We start from the raw sequence: 21,375 nt of genomic DNA on the forward strand, positions 1-21,375 counted from the left end.
GCGGCCGTTCTCGGGGCCGTCGCTGGAGGGCGCTGCGGCGAGAAAGTGGCGGCCTCTCCTCAGGCTGCCGCTGGAGGGCGCCGCGACGCCGTGGCTGGAGCGGTCGGGGCAGGGCCCTGCTCGCCCGGTGCCTGCCGGACGAGAGCGGTGGCTGCGGCCTGGTCTCTCCTGAGGTAGGGAGAATTCCTCCCGGACAGCCATGGATCGGTTCTCCTGGACCAGCGGGCTGCTGGAGCTGGGAGAGACGCTGGTGCTCCAGCAGCGCGGCGTGCGTCTCTACGACGGGGAGGACAAGGTGACGGGAGCGGCTGGCGGCGCGGCCGGGCCCGGAGTGCCGGCGGGGGCGCGGGCGGAGGAGCTGGGGGAACGCGGGATGCTGCTGTGGGCTCCGGGACGAGGGGGGGCGAGTGAGCGTGAGGGGACGTAGCTGAGGAGAAGCGCGAGGCAGAGCCGCAGCAGCCATTGCTGCGAGGTCTGACAGGGCTCTGCGAATTACACAGTCATTAAGGCTGGAAAAGAGCTCCAAGCTCATCTCCTCCAACCCCCAGCCCGTCCCCACTGGCCGTGTCCCTCAGTGCCACGAACGCCGCCGGGGCGGTGACTCCGCCTCTTCCCCGCGCAGCCGGTGCCACTTGGTCTCCCTGCTTTTCTCCACCAGAATGGCTGCATACATTTGTAAGGAGCTACAAAAGCTTCCTTTGAGTTTTACAAGTGGGAAGCAATTTGCTAACACAGATTTTCCCAATCCTGATTGCTTACCGATAAATAAAATATTTCTTCATCAATTAAAATGGGTAGAGGGAACACTTCTGTTTGATAGGCCTGAAGACTTCTGTCTGTAGCACGTTCTCATTAGGTTGCTTTGTGTTTTTATAGAACTTCTACTTTCTTTATCAGCAAACAAAAGCCAATAGCCCTTTTAAAAATAGGATATTTAGCATTTTGTATATCTTGCACAGCATGTGGAGGGAGGATCTCTCAGGATTTCCTGAGAGTATGTTTATGAAGTTCAAAAGGAAGTTTGTGTATATCCATGTAATCCTTTTATGCTGGTTTTCCCCATTTCTTTTTCCATTAACTTTATTGATTCTGTTCTCGGGAAGAAAAAATAATGAGCGCCCTCAAAATATTGACTTGTATCTTATTCCAACATTGTGCTGATGTGTAATGTTACCAAGTTGAGTGTTGTGGTGATGAGTTTACACTTTCACTTGATGATCTTGGAGGTCTTTTTAACCTTAATGATTTTATGATTTATTTATGCCACTTAGTAGTTAAATTTGTTGTTAATCTGTTTTATGTTTCTTGCTTAGGTGAAATTTGATAGTGGAGTACTACTGCTTAGCACACACAGATTAATATGGAGGGATCAGAAGAATCATGTAAGTCCCACTTTTGTCTCTTGCATGTCACTCAGTTGTAAATTACATATCAAGTAAGTTGGAGTTTGCAAATGAAAAAGAAATCATGGAATCCCTAGAAGTGGAAGGAACATTTTACACTTATCTAGTCCAACTTACCCGCAGTGAACAGGGGCATCCGCAGCTCGATCATGTTGCCCAGACCTGGTACAGCCCTGCCTTGCAAGTCTCCAGAGTCGGGGCATCCACCACATCTCTAGGTGACCTGTTGCAGTGCCTCACCACCACAGCTTTGTCTGTGTATGTTTTGTCTTACACATGTAGCCCACATTTTGTTTCACAGAAATTATGTTCAAAGAAGATAATGTACAAGTAATATTCTTTCACCCAATTCTGCTTTAATAAAATGATTGTGCAGAGATGAGGAGGGGCAGAAAGGAATCATATAATTTTTCCTTTTCTGTGGCACACAGATAGAGAAGGAAGAGTCTGGCATCATATCCTAGATACTTGGTTTTGAGAATGAAGGCGAAAATGTCGCTCTAACTGTAATCTGAATGCCTTTTCCTGCTCCTCATCTAGCAAGACCTTTTCTTCCTCATTGTGTTTCTAAGTCCAAGCATCCCTATCTTCTGGTTCCAGCACAAATACCAGGCCATGATAATAGTCAGTGTTTGGTGGCAGTATTAGGTTTTACAGGCCTTATCCTTCCAGCTGACTATTACTGTGCTGAACCATTAAGCCAGACCATTTGTCTGTACTACTTTGGAGAATCAGTTTAGAGGTTAAGTGGTGCTGTTGAAACTACAGTGTGATGCTGCTGCTGAATGCTTTACATCAGGTCCCTGGTGGCCTGAGATTATAAGCTATGAATGGGTGAGAAAGATTACAGATATTTAATTGGCTCTAAACATAGACTGCTATAATGTGCACCATCTTAGAGTTGGAATTGGAGATGTCTTTCTCAGAACCAGTTTGAATTCTCTTTGTTTTGGACACAATATTTTAGAAAATTTAGACTCAGAAGCCATGTGCACATAACAGATCTTCAAAAGAGAGTTTTATTTCACTGGACTAGCTTTTAGCAAGGGTAACTAAAGCAGCTCTCATACTTAGTGACTATTCCCCACCAATTATCACATTCTTGCTCCACAGTGGTGAGCTATTCTGAGCTTCATGACATGTAGGTCACCAAGGATGATCTGAATTTGACAATGCAACTTATATACGTATATCATAGAATCATAGAATGGCCTGAGTAGGAGGGAACCTCAATCATCAAGTTCCAACTCCCCTGCCACAGGCGGGGTTGCCATGTATAACTTATATATATACATTATAAATATGTATATATTTTTTTCTGTAGGGATTGTTCAGGAACTATTTATAGTTGAAGTTTTTCAAAATGCTTTGTTCAGAGAGTCTGTCCCAGCTGGGGGTTACTATTAAGTCAGGAAGTTGTCTAAATCACAAGCCATTCTGTAATTTTTTTAAATTTATTTATTTATTTATTTGTTTGTTTTTTTGCACAGACAATGTGAGATAATTTACCTGTGTTGAACTGTCTCTGTAATTCACCCCTCTGACTTCTTCATCAGCATCTTTTCGTGACAGGCGGGCATGTAAGGCAATATGCATTGCTTCTGATCTTCTCAGGCATCCAGTTTGCCTGAAGTAACACTGCACATGACAGCTTCAGCAAGTCTAACAACTGTTCAGGTTCCCTTTTTCTCCTCAACAAAATGATGATATTTGTTTCTTCTCCTAAAGAAGCTACCTAAATCACATGGTTCCTTGTGCTCTTCCAAAGATCATGGAATTTGCTAAAAAGCAGAGAAGAAACTTGGGGAATAAGAAAAAGAAAACAAAAAATAAAATAAAATAATAAAATAGATAAATATATATCAAATAGATAAATAGATGAAAATAAAATAATAAAAATAGAAAACAAAAAAGGAAAACAATTTAACTTAGCAAAGATTCTGACAAACAAGGTCTGATTAAGGGAGGAGGCAGAAACATACGGCAGCAGATTGGCAGAAATTATCCATGTCTAATCTAGTATAGGTTACTTCTGTCTCAAAAGAGCTAAGTTTTTGCTTTCTTTTTTAAATCTATAACTTTGTTACTGTGGTAAATGAAGCTGTTTCTTTCTCAAACTCTTAGGAGTGAAGCTTGGGTAACACAATGGCCTTTCATATTCATGTTGGGCTATGATGCATAAACTTTAGAAACCTTAGCTGCCTTACCTAGAATAAACTTCAGGTGATTCCCTTTTGTTCTGTCAACAAACTTTTGTAATAAAGGAGGCTACTTGTTAGGCTAAAGTAGCAAAAGTTGTTACAAAAACAATTGTGTTTTACAGCTGCTGTCCTTACATACCATCTGCGTTTAAACAGTACAGAAAATAATGATTTCCAAAGAAAAAAATGATGTAATTCTTCTAAGTTTGTAACATAGCTAGATTTGCACAACACTACAGATCGCAAAATCATACATAATTTCAACACTAAGTAGTAGAAAAATAGATCCAAATGAACACATTGTCCTCATATCCCCACAGAACTTTTAATTCATTGCTCTTTTGGTATCACTTTCTCTTGCTTCTGTCCCCAGGAAGGAGTGAAGTCGTTGTACTCAGAGTAAATTCATAGCTTTCTAGCTATGGACTAAATTAATGTATTGTTTAAAAAATCTAGATATTATACGTTGTTATATGAAATTTGACTCTCTTGTTGTTTTCAAAACCTTTGTTTTTTAATGGAATCTTTTTTTTTTTTTCCCCTATATTTATGTGGGCATTTTGCAAACATAATTGTTCTGTACATTGGCTGTTAGATCTGGAGCCAGAGAAGAATCAAAATAGTCTAAAACAGGAAGTAAAAGCCATGTGGTTTTTTTTCCCCCATGAGAGATTTATTCATTAGTAGAAGTTCCTCCACATATACTTATAAGCTCCAATTTAATGTATATTTAATCATTCCATGCAAAGAACAGTTTTGGTAACATTTGGATTGAGAGGACCTCATAACAGTATTCATTATAACCTGGTGTTAGGAACACCTTTGTGACTGATGGGAGAGAAAGCTTCAAAGAGGGACTGTAAGGTTTCCTGCATTCTGACTGACCATTGATCTCCAAGCTATCATGTGAAAGAGGATGTTCAGCAAAGGATATTCACCAAAACAAGACCAGTCACATAATTGGATACTTTGAATTGTTCCCTTCAGCAACTTCTGTCTCAAATACATAAATAAAGAGTTTAGATTAGTTTCCCACAGATAGGTACAGCCTCGTTTCTTGCTCTGCTTTGATTTGTCTAAAGTACAGTTCAATAAATGTGTGTTAACGTTAAGCCTGTGAGGATGGATAGATGGAGACATTCCTAATTGGTGTATCACCACTCAAAAAGTAATCCAGCTTTTAGACATTCAGCACTGAGAAGGCTGGTGGTTTTGTGTAGTGCTTTGGCTCCCCGAGTAACATCAATCCAAACATTTGAAGAACCTATTAGCATTATGCACTTACAGGGATAAACTGCAGTGTTCGTGTCTTTGTTCAGTTGAGGTTTTATGAATCTAGCCTGAAGTGCCTTACACTTAGATTTGTTTTGGTTGTCTGGAACTCAGCTTCAAATCTGTGGTTTTGTATTTTTATTTCTCTTTAATAGAGTGTTTCTATTGTTAACACTGTACTTCATCTGCAGTGCCTCTGACAGCACCTGTAGAAATCTTTACTGTTTATGAAATGGGAAAAGAGAATAAATGGTTTAAGAGTCAGGATGTGGCTTTAATTTCTTTTGTGTTTCCATTGATAATTCCAGGAATGCTGCATTGCTGTACCTCTGTCTCAAGTTGTCTTTATTGAAGAGCAAGCAGCTGGGATAGGAAAAAGGTAAGGTGATAAAAAACTTTTTACACAGGTAGATAGTGATAGGACAAGGGAGAATGACTTCAAGCTAAAAGAGAAGAGATTTAGCTTAGATGTTGGGAGGAAATTTTTCACTGAGCGGGCATTGAGACACTGGCACAACTGCCCAGAAAAGCTGTGGGTGCCCCATCCCTGGAGGCACTCAAGGCCAGGTTGGATGGGGCCCTGAGCAGCCTGAGCTGCTGGCTGGCATTGACCATAACAGGGGGTTGGGACTGGGTGAGCTTTAAGGTCCTTTCCAATCCGAGCTGTTCCATGATTTTATTATGATCCTATGATAAACATTTTGGTTTTCTCACATTGATATTTAATTGCATATGTGTTATGCGACAAATCCAAGATTACTTAATTATCCATGGTAGGGTCAGTTTGTAAACCATGTTTCCACATTGACAGCCACAGAGCCCAGCTTTCCTCACTTAAAACCAAGTGCATAAGCAAGTCATGGCAAAGTCGTGTTTGATGCAAATGGTTAAATCATCTTGTAAGCACTAAAGTATGTGTTCCAGCTTGCCATTTTCATTGATTAGTCATAATACCACAGTGATGTTACTGAATCTAAATTTGAAAGCTGATTTTTGTCATTTATGTCACAGAACTGGTTAGGAACAGAGACCCTGCCAAATCCCATATTGTCTTACTTTACATGAATGTATGATTGAATCTGAGCTTCAGTCAGATTCAGGAAGTGCTGGTGAGGGATAGAAAGAGCTGGTGTTTCCCCTCAGTTAGGTAACTAATTTGGTGTGGTATGTGTACAAAGAAGTTTGACAAGAAAAAGATTAAATGGAGAAATTGCATAGAGATAGGTGCTTGCAGCCAGATGAATAGATGCAGTCAGATGAATAGACTAAGGTAATATCCTGGGGGTGCCCAGGTGAGATCAGGTAGTTCCTTTTTGCTGAAGAAGGCAAATAAAGATCTGTAAAAATAACTATTTGTAAAATGAAATGGGAATGGCAGACTTGCTCCCATATTGTGATAGTGGCTTAGTATATTCCTAAAGTCATACTATCTCAAGGTTTGTTTTGGTGGTAGGTGTCATGTTAGGCTGTTATTTCCACACACATTACCTTTCAATGTTGATTTTGGACAAACTCATATACAGTGTTCACAAGTGATGCATACAAGCAGACAGATTAAACAGAATATTGAGATTTTCTGTTTTCTTATGATAGAGTTAGTGTGTTTTGACAGTAATCATTGCAAGTCAAGAGCCAAATCAAAAGTACTGCTTGACAATTAGTTTTTACCTTAACTAACACTGTCAAAAATAGTTGCTTGAAGTCTTAAGATCTGTTGCATTTAATTTTTAAAAATTATGGCAGATGCATTTTAAACTTGTGAGATGTTATTGTTTGAGAGGTTGTAATAGTTCTTATGCAAGATGCACACAAATATATATATATATATGGTGGCAAAACATTTAAATGTTATTGCACAAATGTAAAGCATTATTTGATGTACTTTAGTTCTTACATGAGATAAAGCTAGTGCAGATTTTGAATAGATAGATAACTTTGACTGTAGGAAGAGGGTTTGGGTTTTGTTTTTTTATTTTTTAGTTAATGAAAAAAGCTGTATTTTCTCTTTTCTTTAACTTTTTCTTAGTGCCAAAATAGTAGCTCATCTTCATCCTGCTTCTCCAAACAAAGAGCCCGGCCCATTCCAAAGCAGCAAATACTCCTACATAAAACTTTCTTTCAAAGAGCATGGGCAAATTGAGGTAAGTTTTGTACCATGCAAACCCAGTATATCAGAGCTTTGGACATGCCTTTCTCCTCTTGCTGTGATAGTGATAATTTTCCATGATCTTTCTGTGTTGACTTTTGAAGTGGAGCTTTTTCAGTACATCCTTTTTTAAAGCAAACACTGTGAGCATTCAGGATTCTGTGCTTTGATTAAACAGAGTCCCAAAAATGTCAGGAGATGCTATGAAACTTTGTCCTCTTTTTGGTAGATTTAGTAACGTCTTATTCTTCCTGTAGTATTTTTCTAAATGGAACACGTTATTTTCCAAAATGATGACCTTGCAATCTGTTACTGTTAATAGAGTAAAAGGTGTTTCTTTGTACCTCTCCACTGAATGGAAATCAAGCTGTTTACTCCTGATCAATTCTCTCATTGCTTTAGAGCTTTGTTTCATTGTGTTTTATAAATCTTTTTTTTTCTTTCTTTCCTCTTTTTTGTTTTACCAACTGCTAATATCAAAATGCAATAGGTTTTAAAAAGAAAAAAAAAAGGAATTGTCCTCTGTGAAGAAATGTCACAGGATAAAATCCTCATGTGGAGAGATGGAAAACTTTAGCTCTGAAAGACAGAAGAAAGCCATGCCATTTCACTGCCAAAAATCAGATTTTCAACTTGAATTAGTTAGAGATATCTTTATAAGACATCTGTGTGTCTTCTTTATCTGTATCTAACGTGCATATGTTTCATCACACTCACTTTCATTTTTTTGTGAGCAAGGTTGCTCACAAAGTTAACTAATCAACTAATGCCACTTTCTAGTATTAGCATTAAACAAATAAGTCTGCGTGGTTGTCTTTATGCTATTCAATTAACAGGTTGTTAATAATTATATCGATCAATTTTCTTTCCTTTTAAAAGCAGGCGTTTGAGCAAACCTTGCCATTATTAACTTCAACATGTTTTAGAACATTTTGAATATCTCAAAAAATATTTTATAGTAGAAGTAGTCATGGTAGTTTGACTAGTAGCTCCTTTTCTACCAAGTGTATTTTTGAAGACTGGAAAAGAATGTTGTGCTGTGAATATGTAGGTGTTACCATGCTGCTGCTTCTTATAGAGACATTTGATTTGTTGGCCAAGAAGCTACTCTGCGTATTTTATGAAACATCTATTGTCACTCTTAAATGTTTGCAGTTCTTTAGACGATTCTCAGAAGAAATTACACAAAGGAGATGGGAGAACATGCCTGCTGGACAGACCATTCAGGTTAACAAGGATCCACAGGTAGGAGCAGAGCTTCTGGCATTCTTGTGTATGTCTCATGTTGCTTTGTTTAGTTTGAGTTCCGAACTTTCATGTAATTTTGTTTCCACAAGTGCTGTTTCCATATACTGCATCTGCCTCTGGCCTGTCTTCCTTAGGTGTGCTCTGCCTTGACTAGTTGATGGTGAGCTCAGTTCTGTAATAACACATTCAGCATGAGAGACTTGATAAAGCTAAAAGGTTTTTGATGATCTCTTTTCTGTTTTTTGTGGCCAGAAGTCAGATATGTAACATGTATATTTTATATGTTTGAAAACCACATGGATCTGATTTATATTTATATTGTAATTGGGCAGTTGTTCTGGAGGACATCTTTGTCAGTTTGGTTGTCTTTTTTTATCTGTCTGCGTACTTCTAGGTTAAAAACTCTGATAAATGTGTGCATATTGCAATTGTATGTGAATATATGGTACATATGAATATGCAGAACACAGATTTCATGAGGTAATTCTGTTTAGAAGTACTCATGTATTTGCATCGCTCTGTATTGTAGATGTTCACATGGACTCAGGAGACTTTAATTGGGATAAACTGGAATATTCAGTCTAGACCAAGCTATTAAGCATATTCATGTTAATAGCTTCAATATAATAACCATTATCTGCCTATAGGACAGCAGGTTTATACTTGCTTTAGACACCTTTATTTTTTGACACTGATTTTAAAAGTACAGTAAAAAAATATATGAATTATTGTATGTATGTTATTGGCTATTTGGAGGATCTTTTTCTGTGTTCTGATACAAGGTTTTTCATGCTGAGGTGAATGAGAAAACTTAGCATTTCCTATTTTGATTCCTTGCTTTATTTTCTTTTTTAGGCAGGAAGAATAAGAGCTGTAGGAATTGTAGGGATCGAAAGGAAACTAGAGGCAAAAAGAAAAGAGACTGACAAAAACATTTCCGAGGTAAATACTACTGAAGTCTCAAGGTCAGCCATCTGTATGAGCTATTTTTGTTCATTCACACTTTCTTTTAGGGGCAGGTGAGATTGTTTATTGCTTTTGTTGAGACATCTGAATTGATTAAGAGTGTATATTTTACAATTATTTATTTTTTAACTGCCTTTTCAATATTTGTAAGAGTACTTCATGTAAACAGTTCCTTTTAAGAAGGCTGTACTTCAGAACTACTGCTGTGTCTTTGTAAGATTCATTTTGATGGAATTAAAAATCTGAGCTCAATGACTTTTCATCAACAGAAGCAGAATACAGAGACTTATACAGAAAGAGAACATGACAAGTGTTTTTTTCCTCTTTGTTCAGCTAGTTTTGGTTTCAATTGAAAATTTAATATGTATTTAGACTAACTTGCTGGTCTAGGTGTGCATAATCGTGGTGCATTTACATTTTCATCACATGGATGCTTATTTTTTAAATGTTAGACTTAAACTTATAATTACAGTGCCATAGTTGTCCAGGCTTCAGCAAGCTACAGGTATCTGTGCAGGGTATGTTGGCAGGATGGATACTGTCCTTTTTCCCAGAAACAGTGCAGTAATTGACTTCCAAATGTCAATGCTGATGGACAGCAGAATCAATTTGTTTCTTCACTGAAAATCTTTCAGATGTATTGGGAGTAATATCCTTTGAACTGATCTGGTTCTGTCACGTAATAGAGAGTGATACACAGATTCACAGAATCACAGAACAGCCCAGGTTTGCAGAGACCACAAGGATCATGAACCTCCAACCCCCCTGCCACAGGCAGGGCCACCAACCTCCCCATTTAATACTAGACCAGGCTGCCCCATCCAACCTGGCCTTGAACACCTCCAGGGACGGGGCATCCACAACCTCTCTGGGATTGATGTGGGAATACTCATAAACTGTCTGCAACAGATTGATTCGACTGGCAAAGTATTACAAGATTCAGTGTGCCCCAATAAAAAGCATGCTGCATATTCTGATACGTAGAGTTACATGGCAGCTTGTAGGCAGTATGCTGTTTCAGATAATACTACAATTTTTTCTTCTTTTATGAAGAATGTAGTGAATGAAATTGTATGTGTAGTTCAAAAGGCATTGTGCTGTGTGTGTGTAGTTCAAAAGGTATTGTCTGGTTATTTTTTCCGTTTGTAGCTTTTTCAGAGAGCAGAAGAAATCCATTTGTAAGTGTTGCATCAACGGGGGAAAATCATGACTTGTGAAATCCTGCCTTCCTCCAGCTTTAAATGTTATAGATGACTTAATTTAAAAAATGGTGCCCTGGCTTCCAGAAAAAGGCTTCCTGCATCTGCTGTTCACTGCTGATAAGAATCCAGTTCTTTAGCCTTTTGTTTATCTGAGGAAGTTCCTGTTAGGTGTGTGCACATTCCCCTTTGTTTCCAGGCCTGCCCTCTGTGAGTCAGGCAGAGGAGGAGTTACACACAGCATACTGTTTATTTAGCTAAAGCAAGGGTTCTTTTGATGAACAGTGTTTTCATGCAGGTTTTAGAGATGAGAAATAAGTTGGGAAAAACCTTGTTAGAAAATTTTGTTGATATCATACAAGCGCAGTAGGAGGACTTAAATTACACCAAAGATTGAGAATTCTATTGTAAACCATTGAATTTGGCAGAAAAGGAAGCTAAATCATAAATCAAAGAATCGTAGAATCACCATAGAATCATAGAACGGCCTGGGTTGAAAAGGACCACAATGATCATCCAGTTTCAACCCCCCTGCTATGTGCAGGGTCACCAACCACCAGACCAGGCTGCCCAGAGCCACATCCAGCCTGGCCTTGAATGCCTCCAGGGATGGGGCATCCACAACCTCCTTGGGCAACCTGTTCCAGTGTGTCACCACCTCTGTGTGAAAAACTTCCTCCTAATATCTAACCTAAACCTTCCCTGTCTCAGTTTAAAACTATTCCTCCTTCTTTCCCCAAGAAGAAATATTCCACTTAGTTTTGGATGCCTAGCTGAAGTACCAAGTGTTAAGAGGCTGAACTTCTATGGTAGGTGAAGTCATTTTTACCATTAGGACGGATTTGGGTGGAAAAAAAAAAACATCCCTTCTTGGAGACATCTCTCTCATCTGTGTATACGGTCTCAGGCCAATAAGCTTCTAAGTCAGGTTCATAGATATTTGTAGATAGAAACAATTCAGTCTTCCTGCGTAAGTCCTGTTAAAATTCTTTCTAGAGGGGGATTAGTTGGAAGATAGGAAACGGCATAGAAGTGATGCCTAGAAACTGTAGGCAAGATATATCTGTGGTCATTTGCTGTATTCTAACTGAATGATCTTTCCTTGTGACTGGAATTACTGGGTGCCGCTTTCAGGCAGGCATTAACTGAGGAGGCTCTGGAATGTTTCTCAAACCAGTTGGCCAAAAAAGGTGGTTTGAAAAGGCATGTTCACTACACAGGCATGTTGTCATGTATTTAGCTAGATGCACCAAAGGCTGATTGTATATTGCTAAGGCTGGCAAAAATGTGTTACTTTTAAATATATGACATATTTACTAACTTTTTGTTTCTTTATGCTCAAAACACGTGGATCTTTTTATTTGAGCCTGAAAATGCAGAATTATTGTACTTGAGACCATAGCAGTTTACTAAGCTCAATACACTTGATATAATCATGGTCCTATGTTGTATGTCCAGTTTATTACATACTTTTGTGACAGCAATAAAGCTTCTCAGACTGGAGAAAAAACTGTACAAATAAGCATTTACCTGCCTTAGCATGCGTTGTGCTTTTTAGGTCCAACAACTAGAGTTTTCAGAAGATTTTAATCTATTTTTTTAAATCTTAATTTATATAAATCTGATTGTTTGTCTCGTGGATATTATTACATCCTTTTTTAACTGTTTTGTGTTAATTATGGGAGCATCACTGTTCTGTTGTGTGAGATACTTAAATGCAAAGATGTTGACACACAATTTCAGAGATTTTGTCTCTTTGGTTAAGCATACTTATCAAATTGTATATCATCTTCCTTGCTCATTTGAAAGTAACTACAGTCTCTCTTACTAACTTAGAAGCTCCCACTCAATAAAGTAAAATTGTGTTGTCAGGAAGAATGTTTCTGTAGCATTACAGCTGGCTTACTGCAGTCCAGAAGCAATACATCTTCTTGAGTGAGCATTAACTCACTTGGTTGAAGAAAACCAGCCAAGAAATGTTTGCCCAGCATTCAGGAGAGCATAATTGACTTGGTCTGTTTAATCTTTTTTGGGTCTCAGTCTCTCAATGTTCCTTCCCATTGTATGGAGATCAGAGACCATATGAACTATTCCTCATTCTAGAAAAGTGCTCAGTTGTTTGATTCTTCCTTTGTTCCTTGTTGTTCATGGATTGTATGGTTTTTCTTTGTAGACTTGTATTGTATTAAACAGTTTTCATAAAACAATCAATTGTCAATAATATGTCACACTACAGCTTACTAGTGTAAAGGAATAGAAGCTTTTACAATTAGCTTGAACAGGTATGCCGAGGTAGCTCACTGTGTCTGCGAAGCTGAATGCTGTAATTGTACTGATCTGAAATGTTTTGATTATCTTTTCAGGCTTTTGAGGACCTTAGTAAGCTAATGGAGAAGGTATGGCACATGTTACCTACCCAAGTAGATTTATGCTTGTTTTCTGTTTTAAGCATGTTTTCTCTGATGACCTGCAAATTGATTTATCTGTGGATTTTTCTTGATAGGCTAAGGAAATGGTGGAGTTATCCAAGTCAATTGCTAATAAGATTAAAGAAAAACAAGGTGACATCACAGAGGATGAGGTAAATGAATTTTGTTTTTAGAATCAACAGAAATGTCCCTGTGTAAAGCAAAAGCTATCCTTTTAATAAAGCAAGCTCTGTAAAGAATACTTTGTGAGTTTTTCTCTTTGTTTTAAATCTAGTTAAAGAGACTTACGAGTTTGGTGTTAACTTTTATTTTGGCACTTTCTTAAAAGCATAGATTTTACTGCCTTTGTATGGCGGATAATGACAGTTTTCTGTTCTGTATTATTCTTGCTTTCACTTTGCTAGTAACTGACTTTATTGGTAGTAAACTGTTTGGATTAATTCACCAAAACTGTCTTGTAGTAATGAAGTGAAAGTCCTTTAAAAATGAGAGTCATTCAGTAGCTGATACACTTTTAATGAATTTATTTGTTTAGACTATTAGGTTCAAATCATATCTGCTGAGTATGGGCATAGCCAATCCAGTTACTAGGGAAACACATGGATCTGGTACTCATTACCACATGCAGCTGGCAAAGCAACTAGCTGGAATGCTGCAGACACCATTAGAGGTAACGTACCAATTTTGCACCAGTGTTTTCTTTGTGGTGCTGAGTTTTCATGAAAATATGTTCTAGCTATGTTACTGTGCCTCTTTGTAAAGTTCCTAATGGAGCAGCACAGCCTCTTACTCACTGCTTACGTAAGTCTTTCCAAGAAAGAAAATGTAAATGTGAAGTGTAAGAATATTTTTTTGGAGAAATGGTATCTCAGTTTCTAATTTATGAATTAGAATTGCTGGTATTTGGTAGATCACCTAAGCAGACTTTCTGCTATTTGAAGAGCTCTGTATTCATTCCTTGCCACAGAATATGCTTTTTTTTTTTTTTTTTTTTTTTAGAAAGAAAAACAGTACAAGTTTTGAATATATAACTATTATTTCATTAAACTGTTTATCACATACTTATTCTCCATCAAGTAATATCTCATATTTTATCTGAAGCTCTTAGAAAGTTCTAGACTCTTGCCAGAAATCTATATTCACATTTAAAACTTCTGCATCTATATGTCTCCTAATTAGTGTATGCAATGTTTTCTTTAAGAAATGTGCCACCTGTTATGATCAGACATGCTGCCTGAAAAATGAAAATCGATTGATAAATTTAATATATCTAAATTCCTTCTTCCTTTGACAAATAAAATAAAATTGGCTCTCAATCTTCGGGTATAGTATCAATCTTTTACATTTTAAAATGGTTGGACAAAGATTGCTAACAAACTATTTCTAGTGCTAGAAATAGGTGTTGTTGACAGGGTAGCTTTATCATTAAAGGCCACGATTAGTTTCTCTGTTTTAGCTGTTCAAACAGTCAAATGCAAATTAAGATACTGTGTTTACTAGATTAATACTATTTCTCTTACCAGTCTTGTGCTTACACAGGAGAGAGGAGGAATCATGTCACTTACAGAAGTGTACTGTCTGGTAAATCGTGCACGAGGATTAGAGGTGAGAAGTTGGTTTTCCTAGAATCACCTAGAATCACAATAGAATGGTCTGGGTTGAAAAGGACCACAATGATCATCCAGTTTCAACCCCCCTGCTATGTGCAGGGTTGCCAACCATCAGACCAGGCTGCCCAGAGCCACATCCAGCCTGGCCTTGAATGCCTCCAGGGATGGGGCATCCACAACCTCCTTGGGCAACCTGTTCCAGTGCATCACCACCCTCTGTGTGAAAAACTTCCTCCTAATACCTAACCTAAACCTCCCCTGTCTTAGTTTAAAACCATTCCCCCATTTTTTCTTAGTTTTCTTAGTTTTTCTGAGGGTTTTGTTTGTTTGTTTGTTTTGTATAATGTGCACATCCTTGCTAAGGTAATTCAAGAAAAACTGAAAGTATCCCCTACCAATTGCTCACTATACGTAATAATCTGAATCGATCAACTTTTTATTAAAATCAGAGTTTTTTACCTTTTTTCTTTCTCCTTCTTCCATGTAATGTTTACATATCCTCTATACTTAATAATAATGTATGCTGCTTTTCATAATACTGTATAGAGGGGAAAATCCACCTTTATCTGGAAAGAGAACTGAGACCAGGGAATACTAAAGAATGAGGATTTTTTTTTTCCGAAATGCATCAGTTCTCTCAGTAAACAGGGTAAGAATGAGTATTATAGAAAAAAGCAAAGCAGTAAGGGAACAGGAAGGAGTATTGAATAGGTGGGACAGTATGAAAGGAAGAAAACAAAATTAAGTAACCTGGTGTATATTCTACCTGTCATTGTAGCAACTGTTTGTTTTGGTGTTATGCTGATACTGGAAATGCTGTAAATAAATGTGTTTTACTATTTTTAGTTGCTCTCACCAGAAGATTTAGTAAATGCTTGTAAGATGCTGGAGCCACTGAAATTACCACTACGGTAAGAGATGTACAGAAGATGTATTTATAAAACATGGTACTTATAAGTCAGGGCATGGTGCTTAGCTGACTTAGTATTTTACATATGGAACTTTTTTTTTTAAAACACAGTTGTCCAGGTGCTGCTGTGTGCACCAACACCCACTCTACACTTAAATATGAATTTTAACCATGCTTTAATTTGTCTGCTAGGAAGACGATATTCTTCTCACTTCCAACCTTTTTTTCTTCCCCATATTGGGAAAATGGCTTATCTAAGCCCAAATGTATGCTCTGTGTTTTCCAATCTCCTTTTATTTCTAAGATGCTTTTAACTTGAAGTTCATTTTACAAGTCTTTCCTGTTTTCATTTTGTAATGTGCTTGTGGATGTATCAGAAGGGTGGCCATAGGTGATGTGCATGGGGTTTTTGGTTACTTTGACCTTCTCTTCTGATTTCAGGCTTCAAATATTTGACAGTGGTGTGATGGTGATTGAGCTCCAGTCTCACAATGAAGAGGAAATGGTTGCTTCTGCTTTAGAGACAGTAAGTGAACTTCACTTCCTTCAGTGTTCTGATTACACTGGGGAAATTTAAACACATTAGGTAGAGAAATGTGAAGTACAGGATTTCCTTTTGGGGCTTTAAAATACAAAATATTCCACTTCTAAAATCTTCTAACAATAATACTTAAATGGCACTTTTCATCTTCAAATTACAATGCAGGCAATAATCTTGGTCATTGCTTTCTCCATAAAGAATAAAGCATTTTTCCATCTCTTTTCAAAATTCATTAACCTTTAACCTTCCTCCAAATCTTTGCATTGTAGGATGAAATTCATGGCATATATTAAACAATTTAACAACTGCGGACTTCAGTCTCTGTACACATTGTGCTTGAAGGTGGTGAAAATAGTTCTTAAATGTTGAGACAGGCAGTTGTTTGATTTGGGTAAAATAGCACTTTGTATTTATAACATTTGAGTTGGCTGTGAAGAATGCTCACGTGGAAAGTGGTACATAGATAATTAAACTAGGTTCATCGAGGAAGAAAAAAAAGTTAGATGAGTTGCTCAGTATGGCAGATGATCCTGCTCTGGCTACTTCTTGACTGTTTAAAGTGCTGCTATCCCATTAATTTGGTGCATTTTCCTGCACATTTTTTAGCAGAATGCAAATTTTTGTTTTTTCACAACACTGCATAAAAGCTGATTCATAGAACCATAGAACGGATTGGGTTGGAAGAGACCCCAAGGATCATCACATTCCAACCCCCTGGCACAGGCAGGGCCACCAACCTCCAGATCTGGTACTAGACCAGAATACACTGATTCAATCTATCCAGAGAGTCAAAAGAGACTTGGGCAGACAAAGAGCTATGAGAAGCACCTTCCTACTTGATACATCATGTGGGTTCTTCAGCGTGGTTTTGCATCATTGGTACTATATATCTATCTCTCAACACACACACACACACAGAAATAGATAAGAAGATGTGTGTACTTGTCTAACAAATATCTTCTAAAATTATCAAAATTAAAACACACCTTCCAATATATGTTCATCCTTCCTGTTTTTCTTATGTTTACCAAAAAAATAACTTGTTCATTTTTTTTCTAATTTCTTTTGTTTTCTAATTAATGTGTTACCTTCAGTAATAGAGCTTAGCTCTTTGAAAAGAAAGGAAAAGCCTTTTCTTAAGAAATGATGTCAACCATGAAAAGCAACAGATGGTGGATTTATTATTGAGGTGGATTTATTACTGAGGTGCTTTTTTATTTTATTTTCATAAAACGGGGCATTGATTTCATAGAACCATGTAAGGGAGAGGCTTTGAATGAGGAAGACAAGTCCATAAGGGAAAGGGAGGAGATGAGAACTCTGACCAAAAGCACCCCGTGCTTAATGTATAATAACATGAAACTTTTGAGAAAAAGTGAAAGGAAGTCAGGGTTTCAAACAGGAGAGTGATGTGGTTTTGAATGAGTGCTGAAGACAGGAAGATGTGGAAGTCAAAGGGGAAGTCACTCTTGATGAGAGTAGTGATTTGGGAAGGAAAAGTAATTACCCATGTGCTATATTCGATTGTATAACTGACTTCCATTACCTAAATTTAGTCATATACTCTCAAGGTAGGCCTAATTTAATTGGAGTTTCTGCTAAAGGGAAACTACTGCTCAGAGACTGCTGAGAAGGATGCAGAATGAACCCTTTTCCACCTGGTTATATAGGAAGCAGGAAATGGCAACTGCATCTAGATTTGCAAGTTTGCTTGAATCTGAATAAGTGAAAAAATGTAAGATTTTTTAATTTGTAGGCTAATACAGCATATTATGAGAAATTCAATGCAGTAATAAGTCTGGACTTGAAATTTTGTATTTCAAACGTCCACATGCCAACCCATGTGAGAATGTTTCACTTTAGCATATATTAACTAGCATCACTGGGACAATGGGACCAAAGCTTTGAGCCCAAGACTGAATCTTTCGTTGTGTGAATGTGATCCCAGTAGTAGGCCACAATGTAGGGTGGAATACCAAGGTTTGTGGATTTAATAGAGTCAGTGGCAATATCATAAATCAACTTAAATTCTCTGCCTCTCTCTGAGGTTACTTGAATTTCTCAATCAACCTGTCTTGCCTGTGTTATTTCCTCGCTTGAGCTTTCCTGTTTGCGGAATCACTTAGGCTGTATGAGCAGTAACTGTGACAGTGTACCTCTGTCTGTGAGCTACTTGAATTTTTCCAATAATTTCTTCCATGTATTTAAAAAAAATCTGAAAGAAGGGGTACCATGTACTCATTTTTAATTTTTTAAAATGCAAACTATTTTCTTCAAAGAGATTTGCTACCAATTTTTTCCTTCACAAAGCTAGGCCTGAGCGAGTTGCTATTTTAATGCCCAGTTTGTTTATGAGCGTGTTTGTTTTTTGATAGGTATCTGAAAAGGGCTCTCTCACAGCTGATGAGTTTGCAAAGCTGGTGGGAATGTCTGTTCTCTTAGCCAAAGAAAGGTAAGAAATCATTATTGTGTTTAATAGTACCTTTGTTATCAAGTTGTCCTCAAGTAATGCAACAAATCCTCTTTTGCTTTCTCCAGGCTGCTTCTTGCTGAAAAGATGGGCCATCTTTGCAGAGACGATTCGGTGGAAGGCTTGAGATTCTACCCAAATTTATTTTTAACACAAAGCTAATGTAGTCTGTGTGCATTTGCTATGTAACAGCTGAACGTGAGAGCAGAGAGCGGAACCTTTTCAATAACAGACATTGACATTTTTTACTTTGTGTCAACTGTAACAGTGATGAACATTGCAACACTTTACAGTTCTCAGGTATTTCAAGTGCTGAATCATCTTGTGTGGAACCAAAAGGAAATAAGAATCACTAGGTCAGGAACATGTTAATTGGCTTAAGCTGGCTATCTCACATTTCAAGTTCCATTCGATGTGCTTTGTAACTTCTCATTTCAAGAGGAGTGAGATGAAGGTTGCACATGAGTGAAAATGAAGAGACCCTTACAGCCTGCTATGAGAGTCAGCACCCAGAACACAGGTTATTGCATACTCCAGTTTCAGTTAATTTCAGTGTCTGGAGCAACAAAGCAGACAGATTTGCAGTAAGAATAGAGACTTTGGCCTGTACTGAGGTGTAGGGAACAGTGCAGAATAACCCCATCTCTCTGAGGTGACAAAGTTTTTTAAGAAGATTCTTGGTTTCTTTGAGATGTAAGGAACCTGCTGCAGGAGAAATTAACATGTGTTATGTGAATCTGGAAAGAGTATTCATTTTGTCATGTTTTATACTACTATCTCAGATAGAAGCACTGTTAGTATCGACTTCCTCCCTTCTCTTTCTTTGCCATCTCCCTTCCTGTCTCATTGTGTTGCACTTTGGGTGCACGTTCTCTGTCCTCTCTTTATACAGCACAGTGTGTAGTAGCCTCCTGTCACTCCACCAGACTCAATTCTTTACTTTTTGTTTGTTTTTCGTCTTGTACTTCTAATGAAAGATCAGCAGTTAGCTTCATCAGCCCATTGCCTGTTTTGGAGAGACAGTGCATTTCTTCATGTCTCATACAACAAAATTAATGTGCTTTTAATATCCAAGGGAAGAAGGAGGCTATCAAGGTATGTTCTATAGTCATAAGGTGTCTTTGTTTGGTATTCCTCACCGTGTTTTCAGACTGGATGCAATTTGATAGCCTCAGCTTTTGTAACTCCAGTGGAGTTGTTACATTACTTGGAAATGTGTTGTCGTGGTAATAGCGGTAAGTGGATGCTTATGATCCACGTCACTTAAATTGTCAGCTTTCTGAATGGGCTGGTTTCAATAAATAAATAATAATAAAAAAACATTCAAGTTATAGGCAGTATGCAACTCCATTATAACTGTGGCAGTGGAATTGACATTAAACAAAGGAGAGAGGTTTTTTAACAGCCTGAAAATATTTTCAGAACTATTTCAGTGTTACCACAGCTTAGACATGGTTAAGAACCTGCCAATAATGAGCTCAATGTGGACATCCTTACAGTAATTATGCTTTTGATTTGCCAGATGCTCATTTAGATCCAGAGAACTGTCTCCTCTTATCTTTGTCACTAGAAAAGTTGTGTGCAGTGCTTTCCTTACGGCAGTTTTCCTCTGTGTTTCATGAAGGTGCTAAAAATAATGGATTCGACACAGCTGAAAGAAAATGGTTCCACCCTGTTCTTATTCTGTTAACCATCTAATATCATCTCTTCAGGAGCCCTATGGCCTGCTGCTTTTCTTCATTTTCCCCACAGCCCACAGAAGAGATCTGTGTGAGGTACCTCAGGCAGTGTGCGTCTAAGCGAAGACTGGAAACTGAGAAATACAAAAGCAGAAAGCTAGTTTGTGACAGCTATTTCTCTTACCTGGTTCTCAGACCTGCCTCAGAGAAACCAGGAGTTTATGGGCCCGAACTTCTCCCCACAGGGGGGATATATCTTCTGTCAGAAAGCACAAAATCAGAAAGGAAATGCCGAGTGTAAACTCCTAGTCTCCATTACTCCAACCCAGAGCATTTAATTATCTTAATCAAGTAATAACAATAGGTTGTATTTAGAATGATGGTACCTTGAGATTTTCTTTCCCAATATTTTCCTGGAAATATATTATTTCTGTAGGGAAGAAATCTAGAAGCTAAATTGTATATATCTGATTTAGAATTTAAATACACAAAAGAAAACGACCACTGAAATTAATAACAATTAAAAGATTTTTCTTAAGTAGACTATTCTGTGAGCTTTATTTCTTCCTTAATGTTTTTTGAGAGCATTGAAATGTTTATGCATCAAAATCTTGTGGTTCTGTGGGGTAGGTTTTTATAGAACGTATTTTTGCCACCTTGTTTTGTAACCAAAGGGGTACAAAACAGGTTTGATTTAAAAATATAAGGTAGAATTAAATAGAATTATAATATAATTATAATATCCTGGTTCTGTTGCTGAGTAGCTTGTGACCTGCTACAGGCCAGAACCACAGAACTTTAGGTGCTTACAGAAGCACCAACTTCATGAGGGAGCCAATCTGAGCCAGAGCCACAGGTACACCATGCTGCCTTTGAAAGGCCTTTGGTGCATGGAATGTGTTTTCTCAGCTGAAAGAACATAGAAATCATGTATCAATCATCCATACAGAGCCAGCTGTTGTGTGTTGATGTAGTTGCAGTGTGTGGTATAATGTGTCAGTACACTGAATTGTCCTGAATTCTTGTTGCCTGATCCTGTTTCCATTGGTACTAATAGCAAAAAAACCTACTGATACTATTGATGCAGGGCAATAGAAGAGAGAAAAATATAGGAGCTGCTTTTCTCACAGATCGTACCAATTTAATATAGAAGGTATGTACATGAACAACATTTTCTTTCATGTTTTGATCATTCCTGGAATGTTTGTATCATGATATGTGAACATTATCTCATTTTACCAGGGATTTCCAATTATGCAGTCCTTTGAACAGAGGCTTGTAACAGAGCTCAGTTCAAAAAG

General features: G+C 37.8%; 1 protein-coding gene across 1 annotated transcript; it reads left to right on the forward strand.

Annotated features, from left to right (window-relative positions):
* Positions 1 to 87: 87 nt before the first annotated feature.
* Positions 88 to 19,715, forward strand: VPS36 (vacuolar protein sorting 36 homolog). Its single transcript, XM_031615893.2, has 14 exons — positions 88 to 295; positions 1,314 to 1,382; positions 5,185 to 5,255; positions 6,903 to 7,017; positions 8,178 to 8,267; positions 9,126 to 9,212; positions 12,799 to 12,831; positions 12,939 to 13,016; positions 13,400 to 13,534; positions 14,404 to 14,469; positions 15,321 to 15,385; positions 15,826 to 15,910; positions 18,301 to 18,377; positions 18,464 to 19,715. Exons 1-14 carry the CDS (start codon positions 200 to 202, stop codon positions 18,555 to 18,557), a joined length of 1,161 nt encoding a protein of 386 aa, XP_031471753.2. The 5' UTR covers positions 88 to 199; the 3' UTR covers positions 18,558 to 19,715.
* The last annotated feature ends 1,660 nt before the right edge of the window (positions 19,716 to 21,375 follow it).

Source organism: Phasianus colchicus, chromosome 1 (genome assembly GCF_987193195.1).
Source record: "Phasianus colchicus chromosome 1, bPhaCol1.hap1.1, whole genome shotgun sequence".
NCBI lineage: Eukaryota > Metazoa > Chordata > Aves > Galliformes > Phasianidae > Phasianus > Phasianus colchicus.

Excerpts from the sequence above, each read along its gene's own strand:
- VPS36 (XM_031615893.2), top strand. The coding sequence starts at position 200 with ATGGATCGGTTCTCCTGGACCAGCGGGCTGCTGGAGCTGGGAGAGACG. Across the intron at positions 296-1,313 it reads TCTACGACGGGGAGGACAAG|GTGAAATTTGATAGTGGAGT; the intron begins GTGACGGGAGCG and ends TTTCTTGCTTAG. Across the intron at positions 13,535-14,403 it reads TGCTGCAGACACCATTAGAG|GAGAGAGGAGGAATCATGTC; the intron begins GTAACGTACCAA and ends GTGCTTACACAG.